At 33.1% G+C, this 21636-nt stretch overlaps 1 protein-coding gene across 1 annotated transcript; it reads right to left on the bottom strand.

Annotated features, from left to right (window-relative positions):
- Positions 1-453: 453 nt before the first annotated feature.
- Positions 454-16379, bottom strand: LOC137640506 (uncharacterized). Its single transcript, XM_068373035.1, has 3 exons — positions 16326-16379; positions 7304-7436; positions 454-3504 (listed from the first exon to the last, which is right to left on the bottom strand). The coding sequence occupies exons 1-3, from the start codon at positions 16373-16375 to the stop codon at positions 3313-3315; spliced, it is 375 nt and encodes a 124-aa protein (XP_068229136.1). The 5' UTR covers positions 16376-16379; the 3' UTR covers positions 454-3312.
- Between the last annotated feature and the right edge of the window lie 5257 nt (positions 16380-21636).

Raw genomic sequence — 21636 nt, 5'->3', positions numbered from 1 at the left:
ATTTTAAAATTTTGACTAAGTCACCAATAGAAGTGAAAGGGTTAATCTTGTACGTTGAGGACTCTGTATTGCTTATTTGTTCATGTAATGTTAATTAAGTTGAGGACTCTCTCTATTGCTTAGTTTTTCATGTAATGTTAACTTCATTTAAGATTGATCTATTGAAAATGATAAGTTTGTGAATTGAGGATCTTTCTATTGTTTAGTTTTTCATGTAATGTTAACTTCATTTAAGACTGATCTATTGAAAATGATAAGTTTGTGAATTGAGGATCTTTCTATTGTTTAGTTTTTCATGTAATGTTAACTTCATTTAAGACTGATCTATTGAAAATGATAAGTTTGTGAATTGAGGATCTTTCTATTGTTTAGTTTTTCATGTAATGTTAACTTCATTTAAGACTGATCTATTGAAAATGATAAGTTTGTGAATTGAGGATCTTTCTATTGTTTAGTTTTTCATGTAATGTTAACTTCATTTAAGACTGATCTATTGAAAATGATAAGTTTGTGAATTGAGGATCTTTCTATTGTTTAGTTTTTCATGTAATGTTAACTTCATTTAAGACTGATCTATTGAAAATGTTAAGTTTGTGAATTGAGGATCTTTCTATTGTTTAGTTTTTCATGTAATGTTAACTTCATTTAAGACTGATCTATTGAAAATGTTAAGTTTGTTAGTTTAGGACTATTGTATTGCTTAGTTTTTCCATGCAATGTTAACTTCATTTAAGACTGATCTATTGAAAATGTCAAGTTTGTAAATTGAGGATCTTTCTATTGCTTAGTTTTTCATGTAATGTTAACTTCATTTATGACTGATCTATATCTTTTTTTTTTTTCTTTTTTTTTTGTGATATGTAAAATTGTAGAATTGAACTAGAGTTCTGATATGCCTATAGAATCTGCCTTAGTGTTTATGAATTCTGTATATTTTATTTTTCATATACATTAGGTTAGTACAAATCTTATTGATATGTGATATGGATATGTATTTCCATCTTTGAGATATGTTGGCTTGGTAGGACCCTTGTATTAAGTTACGACGAGATCTTAGTATGAGGAGTAAACGGCTTTTGGAGTTTTATTCATAATCAAATTGCGATGTACTTTCTTTCATAGATTTAGATTCTTAATTTCGAAGTCTTTTCCAATCGGAAGTTGTAATTCATGATTAGCAATCAGTGATTGACCCAATCTTTTTTTCAATCGGAAGTAGTAATTCATGATTAGCAATCAGTGATTGACCCAATCTTTTTTCCAATCGGAAGTAGTAATTCATGATTAGGAATCAGTGATTGACCCAATCTTTTTTTTCAATCGGAAGTAGTAATTCATGATTAGCAATCAGTGATTGACCCAATCTTTCGAGCTATTGGTTTTACTGTTTTATTTACTTGAGAATTCTTTTTTGTTGTGTATAATTTCATATTTTGCTTTCATGGAATATCTATTTGACGGCAATTTTACAGTTTTCCATTCAAAAAATTTATTTTCATGGGCAGTAATTTAATCAATTTATCTTTGGAGTTTGTAGTTTGTCAATTACGCTCAAACATGTGTTTGCATCCAGCAGCTCAAGCAAATGTAGTCTTTCCAAATAGTTATTTACTTCTCACAGGTACAGTTGTCTTCATGAATTTCGGTGCTCACCAAGTGAAGTAATGGATATATCTGGCAATTACTCAAAGTATCAGGTAGAATCCACGTCTAACAAAGAAGACCATTTAGCCTAATAATGTTAGGCTAATTAATAAGCAATATTATTCCATGGATGACTTTTTATATAGGAAAATAAGGAGCAACATAATCAAGTAGATGTGGCAATATAAGGTTGTGGTGGCCCGTTAGTAACGTCCCTGCCTGGTGATCACCAGACTGGGGTTCGAGTCCTGCTGAAACTCATTAGTTCTTTCGGTCGTTGCAACCTCACCATCCTTGTGAGCTAAGGATGGGGGGTTTTTGGGGGAGCCTATATGTCTACTTGCTGTCTCATCAGCACCCATTGCCAGGGCTTCCCTGGTCCTAGATTGGATGGAGAGTGGGCTTGGACACTGATCGTATATGGTCAGTCTCTAGGGCATTGTCCTGTTTGATGGGGGCAATGTCATTGTACCTTGCCTCTGCCATTCATGTGTGGCCTTTAAACCTCCTTTGCATTGCCAAGTTGCTACATTGTACAGTAGATGTCTCCTTTGTACCGAAACTCATGAGGGCAACTTTGTAATTATAAACTGTATATCATCATTATGTTCACCCTGAATTCCTTCACGTTGGATTATTTCTTAAGGAATATAACTACAGATCAAAAAAAAAAAAAAAAAAAAAAAAAATCCTTTAAAAATGTCCTTTCTATTTGTGACTCGGCATTAGAAAATTTCAACTAATTTTAGTTTCCATTTTCGATAATTGCCATTGTTTGCATGAATTTGAATTGTAAATATTTAGGGTAGCATTTTTTTTTTTTTTTCCAAGTTTTGACCGAATTTAGTTTAATGAGGTCCATTATTCTTTATATATACTGTAGAGAGATGAAAGAAATTACTTTGCCTATCAAATTAGATAACCAATATTTTCTTGTTATTCATTCCAAATTTTAAAAACTTGATTATGTATATGTAGTAAATGAGTTTCTGCTTTTCGATCTTATCGTAGTTTTGAATGACCTAACTATTTCTTTTGTTATATGGTATTAAATCTTAATTTATTTATCATACAATTATCGTTTCCTTTATAATCAACGATTAATATAATCTTAATTTCGGTACTTGATTTCAACGCAGCAATCGTAGGAGACTCGATCGCCTGACGGGAACAACATATTCTATTTAGAGTGTAATCAATTAAAAGAGATATTCTGCCAGTAAGGAGTTGCTTCATCAGCATTTATAACCTAGGTACCCGGGAAGCCATTTCACCGCTTAGAAGGCTATTCCCCCTTCAACAGTTTCCTTTAAAACATAGTTTATAAGTGAAAGATTTATTTCAATGTTATTATTATTCTTAAACCTCTTGTAGTTTTCCTTTATTTGCTTTCCTCACTGGGCTATTTTCCCTGTTGGAGCCCTTTTGGGCTTAGAGCATCCTGCTTTTCCAACTAGGGTTGTAGCTTACCAAATAATAGATAATAATAATAATTACCCAGTTACCCGTTTAGAAATTCCTTGAACAATACATTCATATTTATTAATGATCACTCCGTCACTCTAGCCCGAAAGAGATCTATTTCACGTATATATAATGGAACTCTTCAATGGCGTCTCATAACAAAGAGTAAAATGACGACGAGGACATATATCCTTTTTTTTTTTTTTACACCGTCAGGAGTCCCGCCTCCTGTATTCTCGACGTCGGCACCGCTGGCGTCTGCGTCACGCAGTCGTTCTTCTCGTCATACAAGAGCAAGTGACGCGTTTCCTCCACTTCCTCGTTGACCTGACCTCGACGCCGGAGGGTCGTGCCGACTAACACGGCGATGATCACGACGTAAAACACTACCACGATCTGTCGGGATGAAAAGGGATTGTTAGTTGTTACTTCTTTACAGACGGTTTGGAAATATATATATATATATATATATATATATATATATATATATATATATATATATATATATATATTATAATAATAATAATAATAATAATAATAATAATAATAATAATGTTGTTACTGTTCTTAAAGTGTTTAATTTTTCCTTGTTTCCTTTCCTCACTGTGCTATTTTCCCTGTTGGGGCCCATGAGCATGTAGCATCCTGCTTTTCCAACTAGGGTTGTAGTTTAGCAAGTAATAATAAATATATATATATATATATATATATATATATATATATACTGTATATATATATATATATATATATATATATATATATATATATATATACTGTATATATATATATATATATATATATATATATATATATATATATACATATATACATACATACATATATATATATATATATATATATATAAATGTGGATAGGACTGAAGCTATGGGGAACATTAAGGAAGGTAGGGACAGGATAGCCATTCTTAAAGGTAGTGGATCGGTTCTAAAACAAGTAGAACAATTTAAATACTTGGGATCTACTATAAGTCAAGAGCAAGGATGTGAGGCTGAAGTTGAGAATAGGCTAAGCGTAGCACTGTTAAAAATTTGCATTAAAAAAACGGTAAATGTCGGGCAACATTTATTCCAGGATTTTTACCCTTTTAAAAACGGATATATTGACGTAAAGGAGTGATATTACGGTCACCAACCCGCAAAAGATGATAACAAAATAAGGTAAAATTACGGTCGCCTGTATTCTACTGAAATACGGTTGAGAACAGTATATTCTTAGGGAGAATTTCCAATTAAAATTAGTTTTTTCTAACAGTAGCCTTGGGCGGAAGTGAAGGGAGGTAGCATGTGATAAGAAAATACCAATCAAGCTAATTATTATTATTATTATTAATCGGTAAGCTACAACCCTAGTTGGAAAAGCAGAATGCTATAAGCCCTGGGGCTCCAACAGGGAAAATAGCCCAGTGAGGAAAGGAAACAAGGAAAAAATAAATATTTCAAGAATAATAAAATAAATATCTCCTATGTAAACTAAAGAAACTTTAACAAAACATGAGGAAGAGAAATAAGATAGAATAGTGTGCTCGAGTGTACCCTCAAGCAAGAGAACTCTAACCCAAGATAGTGGAAGACCATGGTACAGAGGCTATGGCAAGATCTATAGTACAGTAATAAGACAATATATAGTACAGTAATAAGAGGAAGCAAAGTTTGAGAGAATAGAGATCAGAATACTGAAGTGGATCAAAGGAATATCACTGCTTGAAATACTTAAAAAAAAAAAAAATAAGATATCAGGAATAGTAAAGATTACAGTGGTGATAAGCAGGGTTGCCAATTTGGCATTTCTAAGGCCAAAAAACCTATAATTTGGCCTTTTTAAAAATTGGTTGGCCTTTAGTAATATGAAAAAAGGCGGGCTTTTTTAAAATTGGTGGCCTTTAGTTATATGAAAAAAGGCGGGCCTTAAAATACTATATTTGGCCTTTTTCTACTAATGGGTTGGCATTTTAGAACTTCTGTTGATTAGAGGTTGGCCTTTTCTCATTTAGAAAACCTGGCAACCCTGGGGATAAGCAGGATGCTATAAGTCCATGGGCCCCAATATGGGAAAATAGCCCAGTGAGGAAATGAAATAAGGAAATAAACATGCATGAGAAGTTATAAACGACTAAAATAAAATATTTTAAATACAGTATCAACATTAAAAATATTATTTTATATATAAACTATAAAAAGACTTATGTCAGCCTGTTCAACATAAAAACATTTGGTGCTAGTTTGAACTTTTAAACTTTAGATTATAATGATACATAAAAATACTACAATGTTGTATATATATTTTTTTTTCCTTGCAGTATTTTAATGGATTATTTTGTTCAACCGAAAAATCTAATTTCAGTATCAACATTAAAACAGATCTTTTATATATGAACTATAAAAAGACTTGTGTCAGACTGTTCAACATAAAAAAACATTTGCTGCAAGTTTGAACTTTTAAACTTTAGGTTATAATGATACATAAAAAACTACATTATTGTGTATTTTCTTTTTTCTTACATAAAAACTACAAGGTTGTATATATTTTCTTTCTTTTTTCTTGCAGGATTTTTAATGGATTATTGTGTTCAACCGAGAAAAATCTAATTTCAAGCATCCATGTTGGGCACCATTTTGAAGGGGTAAGTGTGATCCTTCTTTACGATGTTTATAATTTTAACTTTCTCCTCTGGTAACTTTACAAGACCTTTTATCAATTTTCCAAAATCCATAAAGTTAACTAATATAGCGATTAAGAGGTTAACTCTATAACATTCTTTTGATTCTTAACTTCTTATGTTGTTTTTCATGATAGTCCTGTTTTGATAGATGCATAAAATTTAACCTAAGTAAATGAAATTATTAAAATGTGTTTAATTTTAGAAATCAAATGAGAGTAGGATGACAGTGATTTATTTTATATCGGTATAAAAAACACCACCATTTCCAGTCCATGGTTTTATTATTCACGTGAAGGTACACGATTAAAAATTTGCCGTGAAAAAAAAAAATTAAATTCTGGAATAAATGTTGCCAGGCATTTATCATTTTAAAACTGATATATTGAGGTACAAAAGTGATATTGCGGTCACCAACCCGTAAAAGATAATAACAAAGCAGGGTGAAATTACGGTTGGTTGCATTTTACTGAAATACGGCTGAGAACAGACTATTTTTACGGGGAATTTACGATTAAAATTGCGGCTTTTTTTTTTAACAGTGTAGCGTTACTGTCACCTTTTGATGTGGTATTTTTAGCCTCTCTCTTAGGTGGTCTTGCGTCATGACACAGACTGCCAGTAGTTCAGTAGCTATTCTTCTTTGTCATTCCAAAATTTTGGAATTCTTTCCTTGATTCCATTCCAGGAGATACCTACAAGGCTTGTAATATTCCAGTTTACTTTAGTCCGGCCATTTTGATACTATTCAAAAATTTATCAATTTTATATTTTCGCCAATTCCGGATATGTCAAACATGGGGCAACATTTTATTAGTAATCATTTAGATTTTTTTTTTTTTTTTTATTAATTGCTACATATTTTCCACCCATCAAATCGTGCTGACACGAGAATAGTTACAGATGGTTTCGAATTAATTATTTGAACAGAGATATATGTCTACTGTAGGCTCTAGAGCCTTTAAATATACGGCCTCGAGACTATACAATAAGCTCCCACGAGACATCCGAAAGACTGTAGATATTAAGGCTTTCAAGAGGAAACTGAAGACTCTCTAGTTCTCTAAGAGCTTCGATTGTGTGGATTTGACAATATACGAGCAATATGCGGTGAGAAATTTTGAATGCTTTGGAACGAACATATGAAATAACTGTGAAGATCCTGTACAAAGTAGGGTTCCCTTAAAGTAAAGTAAGTAAAAGGTCATTAAGAAAATGCCAACCAAATTTTTCTTCATTGAAGATAGATATAGAAGAGATTAAGCACAGTTTCCAAGATTCTATAATTTTTTTACAGTTGCCAATATACTATTAACAGACGAATTGTTACTTGAATAAACCGAAAATATCAGGCAATATAGTATGAAAAGGAAGTATTTTTGTCCGAATACTTCCGACCAATCAGCTATCAGGAAACTTTTCCGAGCTAGAAAGGCACCCTTGCGAGTTTGTGCAAATCTGACTCACTAAAAAAAATGTCTTTAGTATATCATGGTTTGAGAAATAACTTATACTTACGGAAACATAGATGATGGCCGAAGTGCTCTGGTCAGGGGGACTGTGGTGAGGATTGTGATGGTGAGTTTCCGAGTGAACCAAAGCTGCCTCGTAAACGGCTGGGAGCAATCCCTCAACACACTCGCCTCCAGGGCTGAAATTAGAACGGATTCGGTATAGTGAAGTACATTTCAAATTTTGAAAAAAAAAAAAAAAAAAAAAAACTGAAATGGAAGATATATGAAGGATTTATTTCGATGTTATTACTGTTTTTTAAATATTGTATTTTAATTGTTAATTACTTCTCTTGTAGTTTATTTATGTCCTTGTTTCCTTTCCTCAAGAGGCTATTTTCCTTGTTGGAGCTCTTGGGCTTATAGCATCCTGCTTTTCCAATTAGGGTTGTAGCTTGACAATAATAATAATAATAATAGTAATAATAATAATAATAATAATAATAACTGAATCAAGGATGAAAGACATATAAAAGATTTATTTTAATGTTGTTACTGTTCTTAATAAAATGGTTTATTTTAATTGCTAATTACTTCTGTAGTTTATTAATGTCCTTGCTTCCTTTCCTCACTGGGCTAATTTCCCTGTTGGAGCCCTTGGGCTTGTAGCATCCCGCCTTTCCAACTAGGGTTGTAACTTAGCAAGAAATAATAATAATAATAATAATAATAATAATAATAATAATAATAATTACTGAATTAAGGATGAAAGATAAATGAAAGATTCATTTTAATGTTGTTACTGATCTTAAAATATTTCATTTTAATTGTTAATTACTTCTATTGTAGTATACGTATTTCCTTATTTCCTTTCCTCACTGGGCTACTTTCCCTGTTGGAGCTCTTGGGCTTAAGCATCATGCTTTTCCAACTAGTTTTGTAGTTTAGCAAGCAATAATAATATTAATAATAATAATAATAATAATAATAATAATAATAATAATAATAATAATAATAATAACTGGATGAAGGATGAAAGGTTTATTTTAATGTTACTGTTCTTGAAATATTTCATTTTGATTTTAATTACTTCTCTTTTATTTTATTTATGTCCTCGTTTCCTTTCCTCGCCTGTTGATTTTCTCTTTTGGAGCCCTTTGGCTTATAGCATCCTGCTTTTAAAACTATGGTTGTAGCTTAGCAAGTAATAATAATAACAGACACTGAGATTACGAGTTTTCTTGTATACAGGAAGGGCCGATTAGTGCGCATTCATCATATCAAGGTAGTGTAATTGGAGTAAGGTTCTTGGTATCTGCGGAGCAAGTAGCCAGTCGATAACAACCCCCCCCCCCCCCCCCCCTTTGACTGCGCTATAGAATATCTTCTCTATCATTGGCTACAGAGCTCACAATATGTCGGTAATATGCAAAACACTAAAATCTAATTATCAAATCACTTATTACTTTAAATTTATAGAAATTATAAAACACAGAATTTTAAATTTCTGAAATCAGATAGAAATAAATCACTAAAATCTAATTATCAAATGACTTATTACTTTAAATTTATAGAAATTATAAAACACAGAATTTTAAATTTCTGAAATCAGATAGAAATAAAGTACTATACACAAATTTCAAAACCAAAAACAGATATTTGAAGAAAAAAAAAAAAATAGTCCATTGAGTGGAAATTTCCATTGGCTCCTTTTTATAACTTTTTTTCTTAACTTTTATTTTTTTTTTAAACTTTTTTCTTTTATTTTTCTTTCGCTTTTATTGTAACGCTGCACTTTACCACTGGTCGTTTTATGGCAGTGTCATGTTAGGGGCTACAGAGAGAGAGAGAGAGAGAGAGAGAGAGAGAGAGAGAGAGAGAGAGAGAGAGAGAGAGAGAGAGAGAGAATGGCCCTAGCTTATTTTCCATTCATTTTCTAGCTCTAGAACACCCCCAGGAAGCTAGAATCACTGCCAGATCATTACTCAGACAGCATCCATAACGTATACACTTCCAGAAGGCTCAGATCTCTGGCAGTTCTCTCCTCTGACTTGCTGAAAAAATGTGGTGTAGCGTCGTTTTAATTCTAAAGAAATTCTGGCCTTCAATATAGTGACATCAATGGAGGTTTGAAAATAAATGAAAGAATCACTAACTCCTCTTACTATAGTAGGAGAAAAGTGAAGTCTCACCTTTAGCAGAATACCTTTGATCGTGGAAGTGGAGAAATATCCCTGGGTTTTGCGTAAAGAATTGAATATGCAATGGAAATGGAGGAATAAATCCAGCATTTAATGGAAGAGGATTTTGTGAGATTGAGGCTCAGTAAAAGATGAGAGATTTTTTTAGATTTCTCTGTATGATGGTATTTCAGATATAAATCCGTTCTATAGAGCTTGCCTTGGTTGGTGTTATTGTGTTAAAAAAGATTAAAGTTGAAACTAAATCTTGTGTGAAAATGTAGGAAGAAACGATGTTGTGATGGCCTCTGTAATAGCGTCCCTGACAGTTAATCACCTGCCTGGGGTTCGAGTCCCGCTCAAACTCGTTAGTTCCTTTGGTCACTGTAACCTCACAATCCTTGTGAGCTTACAGCGGGGTTTGAGTGTACTGCTTGATAGGGCATTGTCACTATCCCTTGACTCTGCCATTCATGAGTGGCCTTCAAACCTTTAACCCTTTATGCTTGATTGAGGTAGTTACAAATCTCTGGGTATATATATTGCAAGAGAAATATCAGAGGGTGTAGTATAAATAAAATATGTTTATATTCGAGATGATTTTGATTAATAAAAACGTAAAGAAAGAATAAAGTATTAGTATAAAATGCCTAGAATTTCTTTAATAACAAAATGTTATATATACTGCATGCCACTGTGTTGGTGTTGCTTGTTTTATATGAATGTAAGGGCATTTTTTGAATAATTAAAGTAATTCCTGACAACGTAATCAGAGAGAGAGAGAGAGAGAGAGAGAGAGAGAGAGAGAGAGAGAGAGAGAGAGAGAGACCTTATTATTATTTCTTGGTAAGCTATAATCCTAGTTGGAAAAGCAGGATTTTATAAGCCCAGGGGCTCCAACAGGGAAAATAGCCCAATGAGGAAAGGAAACAAAGAAAAATAAAATATTTTAAAAAGAGTAACAACTTTGAAATGAATATCTCCTATATAAAGCATAAAAACTTTAACAAAACAAGAGGAAGAGAAATGAGATAGAATAGTGTGCCCGAGTGTACCCTCAAGCAAGAGAACTCTGACCCAAGACACTGAGTGTACCCTCAAGCAAGAGAACTCTAACCCAAGACAGTGTAAGACAATGGTCTTTTTATGTAACCTATTAGTTTTTGTTGAGAGAGAGAGAGAGAGAGAGAGAGAGAGAGAGAGAGAGAGAGAGAGAGAGAGAGAGATCCATAAACCTTCAAGGAATCAATGGACCAACTTCTTGAACGACGAACGGTTCGGTTCATCTTTCCGAAGTTAAATGAAGACGGATCACTTTGTTGCACAACTGTTCAAAGAAAGTCAATAAGAGCTGTCGGTCGCGTTGCCACCCCCCCCCCCCAAAAAAAAAAAAGGAAAATCATTTAGAAACTGTTTCTCGTGTTGATAGCGAAGGAGAAAAGTCTGCCGAACAAATTCTCCTATCAGGGTTTAAACTTTTAAGGTAATTACCTTAGTTTGAGGTAATTTTCATGGTTTCAAGGTAATTCTAAGGTAATTTTTGGTTTTACTAGCTTAGAATTTAAGGAAATTGGAAGAAGTTTTAAGGTAATCTAAAAAATAGCCTTCAAGTGAGAAATAGAGGCGCTAGTTAATTTGCCTCAATTTCTTGGAAATCTGGGTGAAATGAGGAAGTCAGAAGACCAAGAAATCAAAGGACAACGGCAAGAGTGATGGGATAAATCAAGTGATTTGGGGAAAGGAGAAAACGAAAAGACTTAAAAGGTAGGTAAATGAGGTCATTGTCAAGAGACTTGATTGAGTGTTTACCTGGCAAAAGGCTTCATTGATTGATTGATAGGTTTCTTTATTATTATTATTATTGTTATTATTATTATTATATAGTTAAGCTACAATCCTAGTTAGAAAAGCAAGATGCTTTAAGCCCAAGAGCTCCAGAAGGGAAATATAGCCCAATGAGGAAAGGAGTTACATAAACGATATAAGAAGTAATGAACAATTAAAATAAAATATTTTAATAACATTAACAACATTAAAACAGATTTCTATCCTGCCTTAACAACATTCACGGTTATTGAAGCTAACTCACTTTATGGAAATAAGGGATGGAACGATTGTGAAGTAAATTTTTCTTGAGAAAATAGAAAATGTATTTTAAAAAATGATAGTGAAAAAAAAATATGTTTTTGTACGAAAAAAACTTCCTACCGAAACTTACTGCAAAGAGAGAGAGAGAGAGAGAGAGAGAGAGAGAGAGAGAGAGAGAGAGAGAGAGAGAGAGAGGAGAGAGAGAGAGAGAGGGGGGGGGTAAGGAGGCAAACTAACCTGAAAGTTTTGTGGGTGAAGTTAATTTTTTTAAAATATGTCACGTAATATTGCTCAACAGTAGTTGCAGGCAATGCAAATATTCTGTAAATCAATTTTGATATCATAAATTTATAGGCTGGATCAGTCTTTGTACGAATGTGTTTGTGCGCAATATTTTCAATGAAGCTTATTCACAGCCAGTTGCAAGAAATTGGAATGCAATTAATTGTCAATTGAAAAGTAACTGATTTTTTCCTCAAATTTCTGTCATTAAAGAAAGGATTATTTTTATCACTTTCAAATTTGTCCGCTTTGAAAAGCGAGTGATATAATATCAGTAGATAACATTAATAATATTATTTTTATTATAATATGTAGTAGGTTGGTCAGGGTGCCAACCACCCGTTGATACACTACCTCTAGAGAATTATTGGGTCCTTTGATTGGCCAGACATTACTGCATAGGATTATTTTCTCTGGTTACGGTTCATTTTCCTTTTCCCCTCACATACACCGAATAGTCTGGCCTATTCTCTGTCCTCATACAACTGGCAACACTGAGATTGTCAAACAATTCTTCAAAGGTTAACTACTGCAATGTAATTGTTCAGTGGCTACCTTCCTTTTGGTAAGGGTAGAAGAGACTCTTTAGCTATGGTAACCAGCTCTCCTAGGAGAAGGACACTCCAAAATCAAACCATTGTTATCTGGTCTTGGACAGTGTCATAGCCTCTGGACCATGGTCTTTCACTATCCTGGGGTAGAGTTCTCTTGCTGGAGGGGACACTCGGGCACTATTTTATCTTATTTCTCTTTTTCTTGATTTTTAAATTTCTATAGTTTATATATGAAAGATTTATTTCAATGCTGTTACTGTTCTTAAAATATTTTATTTTAATTGTTAATTTCTTCTCTTGTAGTTTCCTTATTTCCTTTCCTTCCTGTGCTAATTCCTTGTTGTAGCCCTCAGGCTTATAGCATCCTGCATTTCCAACAAGGGCTGTTGCTTAGCAAGTAATAGCAATAATAATAATTGCTTGCCAAATAAAGAGAAAACCTCAAGTGATAAAAAAGAATAGTTAATTGGCCTTGACTCTTAAGTCTATTGCTTCAAATGACTTCTACCGTTTTCCTTCTTTACGATTTGACTTTCAAAGAAAAAAGTTCTTTTCTTATATTCATAAAGAATAAAGAAAAAAGGGACCTTAAAAAAAATGAACAGAGTGACTTTTCTTCACCAAGAATCGAAATTCCAAAAAAAAAAAAAAATCTTATTGTCTCATATCCAGAAAGAATAAAGAAAAAAATAAACGCATAGAGACTTTTCTTCATTACGATTTGAATTACCAAAAAAAAGTTTTATTTTGGTATATGCATAAAAAAATGTAGACCTAAAAAAAAATTAACAGACTTTTCTTCATTACGATTCGAATATCGAAAAAAAAGTTTCATTTCCCTATATCCATAAAGAAGAAAAATGTGAACCTGAAAAATAAACAGAAAGACTTTTCTTCATAACCATTCGAATTTCAAAAAAAAAAAAAAGTTTTATTTTCCCATATCCATAAAAAAAATATGGACCTAAAACAATAAAAACAATAAACACAAACTTTTCTTCTTTTCGATTCGAATTTCAAAAAAAAAAAAAAGAAAAAAAATAAGTTTTATTTTCCTATATCTATAAAAATAAAAAATATGGACTTGATAATATTAATCACACAGACTCTTCTAAACGACAGTGGAGGTCTCTTGCGGGAATGTCAGGAAACATACTTAGTGATGAGGTAACTTTTAAACTCCTGGCTTGAAGGCTTTCGAATGCTCGAAACATTGAATAAATAAGATGTCTCTTGAATGATGATGTTGATGGTCTGATTGGTGGAGTTTGTTGGCTTCTAGTTAAGAATTTCTTGGAATGTTCTAAACTTTGGAATTCTCTCTGGAATGAACTTTATTCCTGAAAGACACATTATGAAGTTGGAGATCTCGGCGGGATTCTTATGAAAATGGCCGTAACGTAACGAGAGAGAGAGAGAGAGAGAGAGAGAGAGAGAGAGAGAGAGAGAGAGAGAGAGAGAGAGAGAGAGAGAGAGAGAGAGAGGAAAGTAATGGTTAGTTGCTTTTTTGACGAGGCGAGATGGGAAGAGAACACACACCCATATATATATATATATATATATATATATATATATATATATATATATATATATATATATATGTATATATATACTGTATATATATGTATATAGAGGGAGAGAGAGAGGAGAAATGAGAGAGGAGGGAGATAGATAGATAGATAAACGTGTGTTTAATAATAATTATAATAATTTAATTATTATTAAACACACATTTATCTATCTATCTATCTCGCTCTTCTCTCATTTCTCCTCTCTCTCTCTCCCTCTATATACATATATATACAGTATATATATATATATATATATATATATATATATATAAATGTGTGTATATATATATATATATATATATATATATATATATATATATATACATATATATATATATATATATATATGTATATTATACATATATATATATATATATATATATATATATATATATATATATATATATATATATAAATGTGTATATATATATATATATATATATATATATATATATATATATATATATATATATATATAGATGAAATTTTCCCTGAATATAGGTTCTCACATAAAGCCTTTGTTTTGTTTGGTTGTTTGATAATTTCGAATCAGAAGATTTTTCTAATTATCTTCCTTCATAAAAATGAGAGTTTCCAATTGAGTGTTTCTGACTGTGTTAACCAGGGTTGCCAGGTTGGCCTTTTTCTCAGGCCAAAAAACCCTCAAATTTGGCCTTTTTAAAAAAATTAGTTGGCCTTTAGTAATATCATGAAAAAAGGCGGACCTTAAATATCATATATTTGGCCTTTTTTCTACTAATGGGTTGTCCTTTTAAAGCTGCGGTTAATTAAAAGTTGTCCTTTTCTCACTTACAAATCCTGGCAACCCTGTTTAACACTATGGCCTTTTATAAGGAAGTTGAGTCTCTCCTTGAAAGCGCAGTTGTAAATAATATATTCCAAACTTTTATGTCGTGGAAAATGCCACTATTTCTTTTTTCTTTTCAAATTCAAGACATAATTTTATCAATAAGTTTTCAATCTTCTGTTTTGAAAAATGCCACTATTTTTTTAACTTTGTAAATTCAAGACATAATTTTATCAATATGTTTTCAATCTTCTGTTTTGAAAAATGTCACTATTTTTTTTTTAACTTTGCAAATTCAAGACATAATTTTATCAATATGTTTTCAATCTTCTGTATTTTGAAAAATACCATTATTTTTCAATTTTGTAAATTCAAATCAGTCGTATCATTTTGTTTTATGGGGGAAAAATTTAGTCAATTGAAAGATTGGTTTTAATAAGCTGATTATATATTTAAAGTTGAAATTATACAGAGAAGTGACTGAATGAATGAATGAATGAGTGAATGAGTGAATTATCATTTCTTATAATCCTATTATATTTTTACCTTTGCCACTCTTTCAATTTGATATAAGATAAGGATATATTTAATATTTAGTTTATAAATAAAAGTTTGATATAATTAATTATATTAAAGAAAAGATGTAACGATCACAAAAGGTATTAGTTGCTGACCCTTTGTAATCAATACAATGAACACAATGGAAAATATTAGATATTAATTGAGGATAAATAATATACAATATATATAATATCTTTTGTGTCAAGTTTCATAGATTAACACAGATTACTGCATCATAAGTGATCAATTTTTTTGTCTCAATTATCTAATAGGAAATTAGTATAAAGTTAATAGTATCAGTTAAGAATTCTCGAGTCTGTGCAGCTTATATAATTAAAAAATAATCGAGAATATTAAACAGACATTATTTCTATAATCATTGTAAATTTTATTACTACTACTAGCACTGATGCTCTTAGTACTATTACTACTACCAGTACCGATGCTCTTGCTACTCTTAGTACTATTACTACTACCAGTACCGATGCTCCTGCTGCTCTTAGTACTATTACTACTACTAGTACTGATGCTCTTGCTGCTCTTAGTACTATTACTACTACTAGTACTGATGCTGTTGCTGCTCTTAGTACTATTACTACTATTAGTACCGCTGCTCCTGCTGCTCTTAGTACTATTACTACTACTAGTACTGAAGCTCTTGCTCTTGGTACTATTACTACTACTAGTACGGATGCTCCTGCTGCTCTTAGTACTATTACTACTATTAGTACCGCTGCTCCTGCTGCTCTTAGTACTATTACTACTACTAGTACTGAAGCTCTTGCTCTTGGTACTATTACTACTACTAGTACGGATGCTCCTGCTGCTCTTAGTACTATTACTGCTATTAGTACCGCTGCTCCTTCTGCTCTTAGTACTATTACTACTACTAGTACTGAAGCTCTTGCTCTTAGTACTATTACTACAGAGTACTACTACTACCGTTGCTCTTAGTACTATTACTACTTCTAGTACTGATCTAGTACTGGTGCTGTTGGTGCTGTTTTTACTTATATAAATGGATATCTACTTTTAAGTTACTTACCGTATGTGAATACAAGGTTGCTTGCCGTGGGACGTGGCGTTTAATCTCATTGTAGTATCTGAAAGAGAAAGAAAGATTTCATTAGTAAATTACTTTGTGTATTTTTTCATAAAAGGATTTGTAAATCCTGTTGGTAATATTCATATTATATGAGCAAGAGTGTGTGTTTGTGTGCCTGTGTATTGGGAATATATATATATATATATATATATATATATATATATATATATATATATATATATATATATATATATATTGTGCGTGTGTGTGTGCGTGTCATTATTTCACTGTTTTAGAGTTTCTCAAAAGAAAATTTGCGGTGAAACAGGACACCTTGATATATAATAAAATGAGCTACACGTAGCTAAAGAAACATTCCCAATGAAAAGGTCAGAGAGTGGAGCATCCATAGTCCTTGATGTAGTTTCGTCAAGGTTTAACTTCATCCTGAATAACTCGCACCTTGCATTGATTATGGGATCGATGCAACGCGAGTAGCATCATCTGCATAAGCAACAAGATTTAAGGACAATTTACATATTAAGTGCACATGAAACATTACAAAAAGTAAAGGGTCAATAATATTACCATGTTGGGTACTAGATATTTCACCTCGTCATTGTAGTCTATCGGCTGAAAGTTCAATACTTATTAAGACAAATGAAATAATCATTAAAGACCAAGTTAAATAAGTTAAAGAATCGTTGGATAACAGATAAATGTCGCTGTAGACTGAATCGATCAATGGAGGCAGAGATCCGTAGACTGAATGGAACAGTGGAGACAGAAAGCCGTAGACTGAATCGAACAGTGGAGGCAGAAAGCCGTAGACTGAACCGATCGGTGGAGGCAGAAAGCCGTAGACTGAACCAATCGGTGGTGGCAGAGAGTCGTAGACTGAACCGATCGGTGGAGGTAGAGAGTCGTAGACTGAACCGATCAGTGGAGGCAGAAAGCCGTAGACTGAACCGATCGGTGGAGGCAGAGAGTCGTAGACTGAATCGATCAGTAGACTGTAGACTGAACCGATCGGTGGAGGCAGTGAGTCGTAGAGTGAATCGATCAGTGGAGGCAGAAAGTCGTAGAGTGAATCGTTCAGAGGAGGCAGAAAGTCGTAGACTGAATCGATCAGAGGAGGCAAAGAGCCGTAGAATTTCTGTCTAGTCACGTCTCGTGGCCATTAAGGTTTGGGAAATGCAAACATAACATTAGCATGTAGCCTTTATTGACATTACAGGGATTAAATGAGATGGGTTGTTTCCATGTCGATGTGTTGTGGGGTTGTGGTTTTCCCTTTTAACTCTTAACAGAAAATATATTTTTATGTTTTTACTTACAGACATATATACACAGACTTTTGGATATATACTGTATATATATATATATATATATATATATATATATATATATATATATATATATATATATATGTGTGTGTGTGTGTGTGTGTGTGTGTGTTTGTATATATATATATATATATATATATATATATATATATATATATATATATATATAAATAAATAAATACTTTTCAATATCGTTTCAAGTTGATAATCGATTTAGAAAAATATAAGATTTTATTTACTTTATTTATTATTTAGATAATCATTGGGACAAATAACCAAATGATCAGAAAAGCTTCAATTTTCTTTTATAATCATAGTTTTTAATTAGATTGTTTACATATTTATAATGAATAAGCTAAAAAGCCATTACGGTGTTGAGCAAAAATCCACTGACTATAAAGTGAAAGAACAAGAGTCGTGAAACTGCGTGTATGGCAAATTATGATATGAAATGAAAGGCATATTAATAAATAAATAAATATAACCTCCTAGGCGGAGGTAATAAACCGACTCGATTTTATAACCTTGGAGTAAGTTTAAATGCCGCTCATGAATGGCAAAAGCAAGGGACAGTGACATTGCCCTATCAAGCGGAACAATGCCCTAGAGACTGACCGCATATAACATGATCAGCGCCGAAGCCCCCTCTCCACCCAAGCTAGGACTAAGGTGGCTCAGGTAATGGCTGCTGATGATTCAGCAGATAGACCTACAGTCTCCCCCAAACCCTGCATCCTTAGCTCACAAGGATGGTGATGAGGTTGCAACAACCAAAGGAACTAACTCGTTTGAGCGGGACTCGAACCCCAGTCTGGTGATCACTAGTCAGGGACGTTGCCACATCGGCCACCACAACCCATGTACATTAACGTATAAACCGTTAGAATAAAATGTAAAAAAAAAATAAGTCCTCGTGTAAAAAGAATGAATGGCAGAGCAATTGACATTGCCCTATCAAGCAGGACAGTGCCCTAGAGACTGATCATATATACATATGATCAGCGCCCAAGCTAGGATAAAGGAGGGCTAGGCAATGGCTGCTGATGACTCAGCAGATAGACCTACAGTCTTCCCCAAACCCTGCATCCTTAGCTCACAGGGATGGCGATGAGGTTGCAACAACCAAAGGAACTAACTCGTTTGAGCGGGACTCGAACCCCAGTCTGGCGGTCACGAGTCAGGGACGTTGCCACATCGGCCACCACAACCCGTGTACATTAACGTATAAACCGTTAGAATAAAAGGTAAGGAAAAATAAGTCCTTTCCTTAAAATAAAGGCAAATGCAGCCTTTGAAAGAAGGAAACAGAATGAAGTTTCCACTTCTCGGAAGTAGACCTCATTCAACCACATTTCTTTTATAAATGGCCGGTATGTAAATTTACAGTCCCAAGCCGGGAAGCTTCCTCAACATACTTCCCGCGGATTTATAGCCGTTGAAATACCTTCATCCAATCTCATTTTACTAGGGAGCCTTCTCTCTCTCTCTCTCTCTCTCTCTCTCTCTCTCTCTCTCTCTCTCTCTCACAGCCTCTGGTAAGTAGGCTGTCTTACACCACGCATTTTCGTTTTCTCTTATATGAATATTTTTTTGCAAAAATAATTCATGGAGAGAGAGAGAGAGAGAGAGAGAGAGAGAGAGAGAGAGAGAGAGAGAGAGAGAGAGAGAGAGAGAGAGAGTGGATCGTGAGTTAATTTGAGGTAATCAATAATTTAATCGACTTCGAATATCGATTACAAAAAAAGCAGTTCGATCGATCGGCTCTCGTTAAACACTGGTAGGAATAATACCTTATATTTCTCCAAGGTTAAACGCCCCCCCACCCCCCCCCCCCCCACCCGTACCGTTTATCTCCTCAAGACCTCTTCTCAGTAGGCCACCTCTCCTCACCCTTGGCCCCACTATTCTCATCCTTTTAAAAGGTCATGGCTCTGTCTTCTACTGTAAACGGGGATTTTCATCCAGGTACTTTGAGGTTTACTGTTGATTTTATTTCTTCCTCCTAGCAGAAACAGTTTTAGAATGTGATGAAATTTTTACATTAATAATAATAATAAGAAGAAGAAGAAGAAGAAGAAGAAGAAGAAGAAGAAGAAGAAGAAGAAGAAGAAGAAGAAGAAGAAGAAGAAGAAGGAGGAGGAGGAGGAGGAGGAGGAGGAGGAGGAGGAGGAGGAGGAGGAGAAGAAGAAGAAGAAGAAGAAGAAGAAGAAGAAGAAGAAAATTTTAACGTTGTAGATCAACTGGCCATCACTGTGAAATATTATTATCATTACAAGCTAAGCCACAATCCTAGTCGGAAAAGCAGGATACTATAATCCCAAGGGCTCCAACAGGGAAAATATCCCAGTGAGGAAAGGGAATGAGGAAACTACAAGAAAATTAATGAACTATTAAAATATATGTTAAGAACAGTAACAAAATTAAAATAAATATTTCATAAACTATAAAAACTTAAAAATAAAACCAGAGGAAGAGAAATAAGGTACAATAATGTTCCCAAGTGTACCCTCAAGCAGGAGAACTCTACCGCAAGACAGTCAAAGGCCATGGTACAGAGGCTATGGCACTACTCAAGACTAGAGAATAATGGTTTGATTTTGGAGTGTCGTTACAATATAGAGTTAGATCATAGACCACAAGAGAATGAGAGCTGGTACTTAATTAAGATTGAGAAATCAAAATTCCCTTTTTTTCGTTTTTCTTTAGAAAATTAACAAGACTTTCAAACCCCCTTTAGCTATTTGCTCCCAAGGCTTAACGGAGAATTATTTCACCTGCTCGCTCCTTCTTTTTCATTTCTAGTTGAAAATTCATAGGAGTTTTTCTTAGAGTTAGGCCTAAAGGAAAAGTAAAGAAGCAGTAAGACCCATCATCTCGGTATATATTAATATATTACCTTGACCCCGGGTTCTGTTTTCTTTTTGGGTTAGCCAGACCCAAGGCCCGCTAAGAGTCCTGGCCAGACCCAGGACGTTCATAATTCAACGGAAGGAAAGGGGGTGGAAATAAGAGATAGATACTTGAGGATGATACTTGAAAATGTTGTGGAATGGAAGTTGTGAGTTAAAACTAACGGTAAATTTTTCTAGATAAGAAAATGATGACTATTTATAGGGAAAAAATGAAAAAATAAAAGCATTAGAATAAAGGAAAAGCATTAGTGTGGAGGAACATTCTTTTCTCTGGTTTATTATAATTCATTCAAAATTAAAAAATGAAAAAAAAATAAAAAAAAAAGTTAAAACCAAAAATAAAAACCTTTAGATTTTTTATAAATTATGCAAAATCTAGATTTTTTTTATAAATTATGCAAAATCTAGATTTTTTATAAGTTATGCAAAATCTAACTGGGAGAATATTGCTAAAGAAATATAGGCCGCGAGCATGATTTGGTAGGTTGATTTGATGGTTTTAGTGTGGTAAATATCTTAGTGATCAGGAATTTTATATCTATAATGGTTACTCTGTTTGTCCTATTAGCTTGCTTTTTTAATGTTAAAATGAAAGGTATTTAATAAACATTAGATTGCAATACAAATTATTCATTTTTCTCCATTAGTCAGAATGGGATTGTTCTTTGATATTATTATTATTATTATTATTATTATTATTATTATTATTATTATTATTATTATTATTATTATATTTTCACAAAAATATTTCGTGATACAGTATGACCATATGCTAGTCCTTATTTTTCATATTTATCAAACCCTTGATTTCAAACGCTTCATAGCATGAAGTAGGAGATGATGAATGGAGAAGTATTGATTTAAAAGCTCAAGATAGAGACAGCTGGCGAAATCTAACCGAAGCCCTTTACGTCAATAAGCGTGGGAGGAGATGATGATGATGATGATGATGATGATTTCAAAGCAATTTTGAAAATTCAGGCTGGTCAATGTTAAAGCACATTCATGGAAGTACTGATATTGAAAACCCCTTATGGTATCTGATGGCATTTT

Source organism: Palaemon carinicauda, chromosome 5, assembly GCF_036898095.1.
Source record: "Palaemon carinicauda isolate YSFRI2023 chromosome 5, ASM3689809v2, whole genome shotgun sequence".
Lineage (NCBI taxonomy): Eukaryota > Metazoa > Arthropoda > Malacostraca > Decapoda > Palaemonidae > Palaemon > Palaemon carinicauda.
This window is presented reverse-complemented; position numbering and strand designations above follow the sequence as displayed.

Excerpts from the sequence above, each read along its gene's own strand:
- LOC137640506 (XM_068373035.1), bottom strand. The coding sequence starts at position 16,375 with ATGAGATTAAACGCCACGTCCCACGGCAAGCAACCTTGTATTCACATA. Across the intron at positions 7,437-16,325 it reads CAACCTTGTATTCACATACG|CCCTGGAGGCGAGTGTGTTG; the intron begins GTAAGTAACTTA and ends TTCTAATTTCAG. Across the intron at positions 3,505-7,303 it reads CGGCCATCATCTATGTTTCC|ATCGTGGTAGTGTTTTACGT; the intron begins GTAAGTATAAGT and ends TCATCCCGACAG.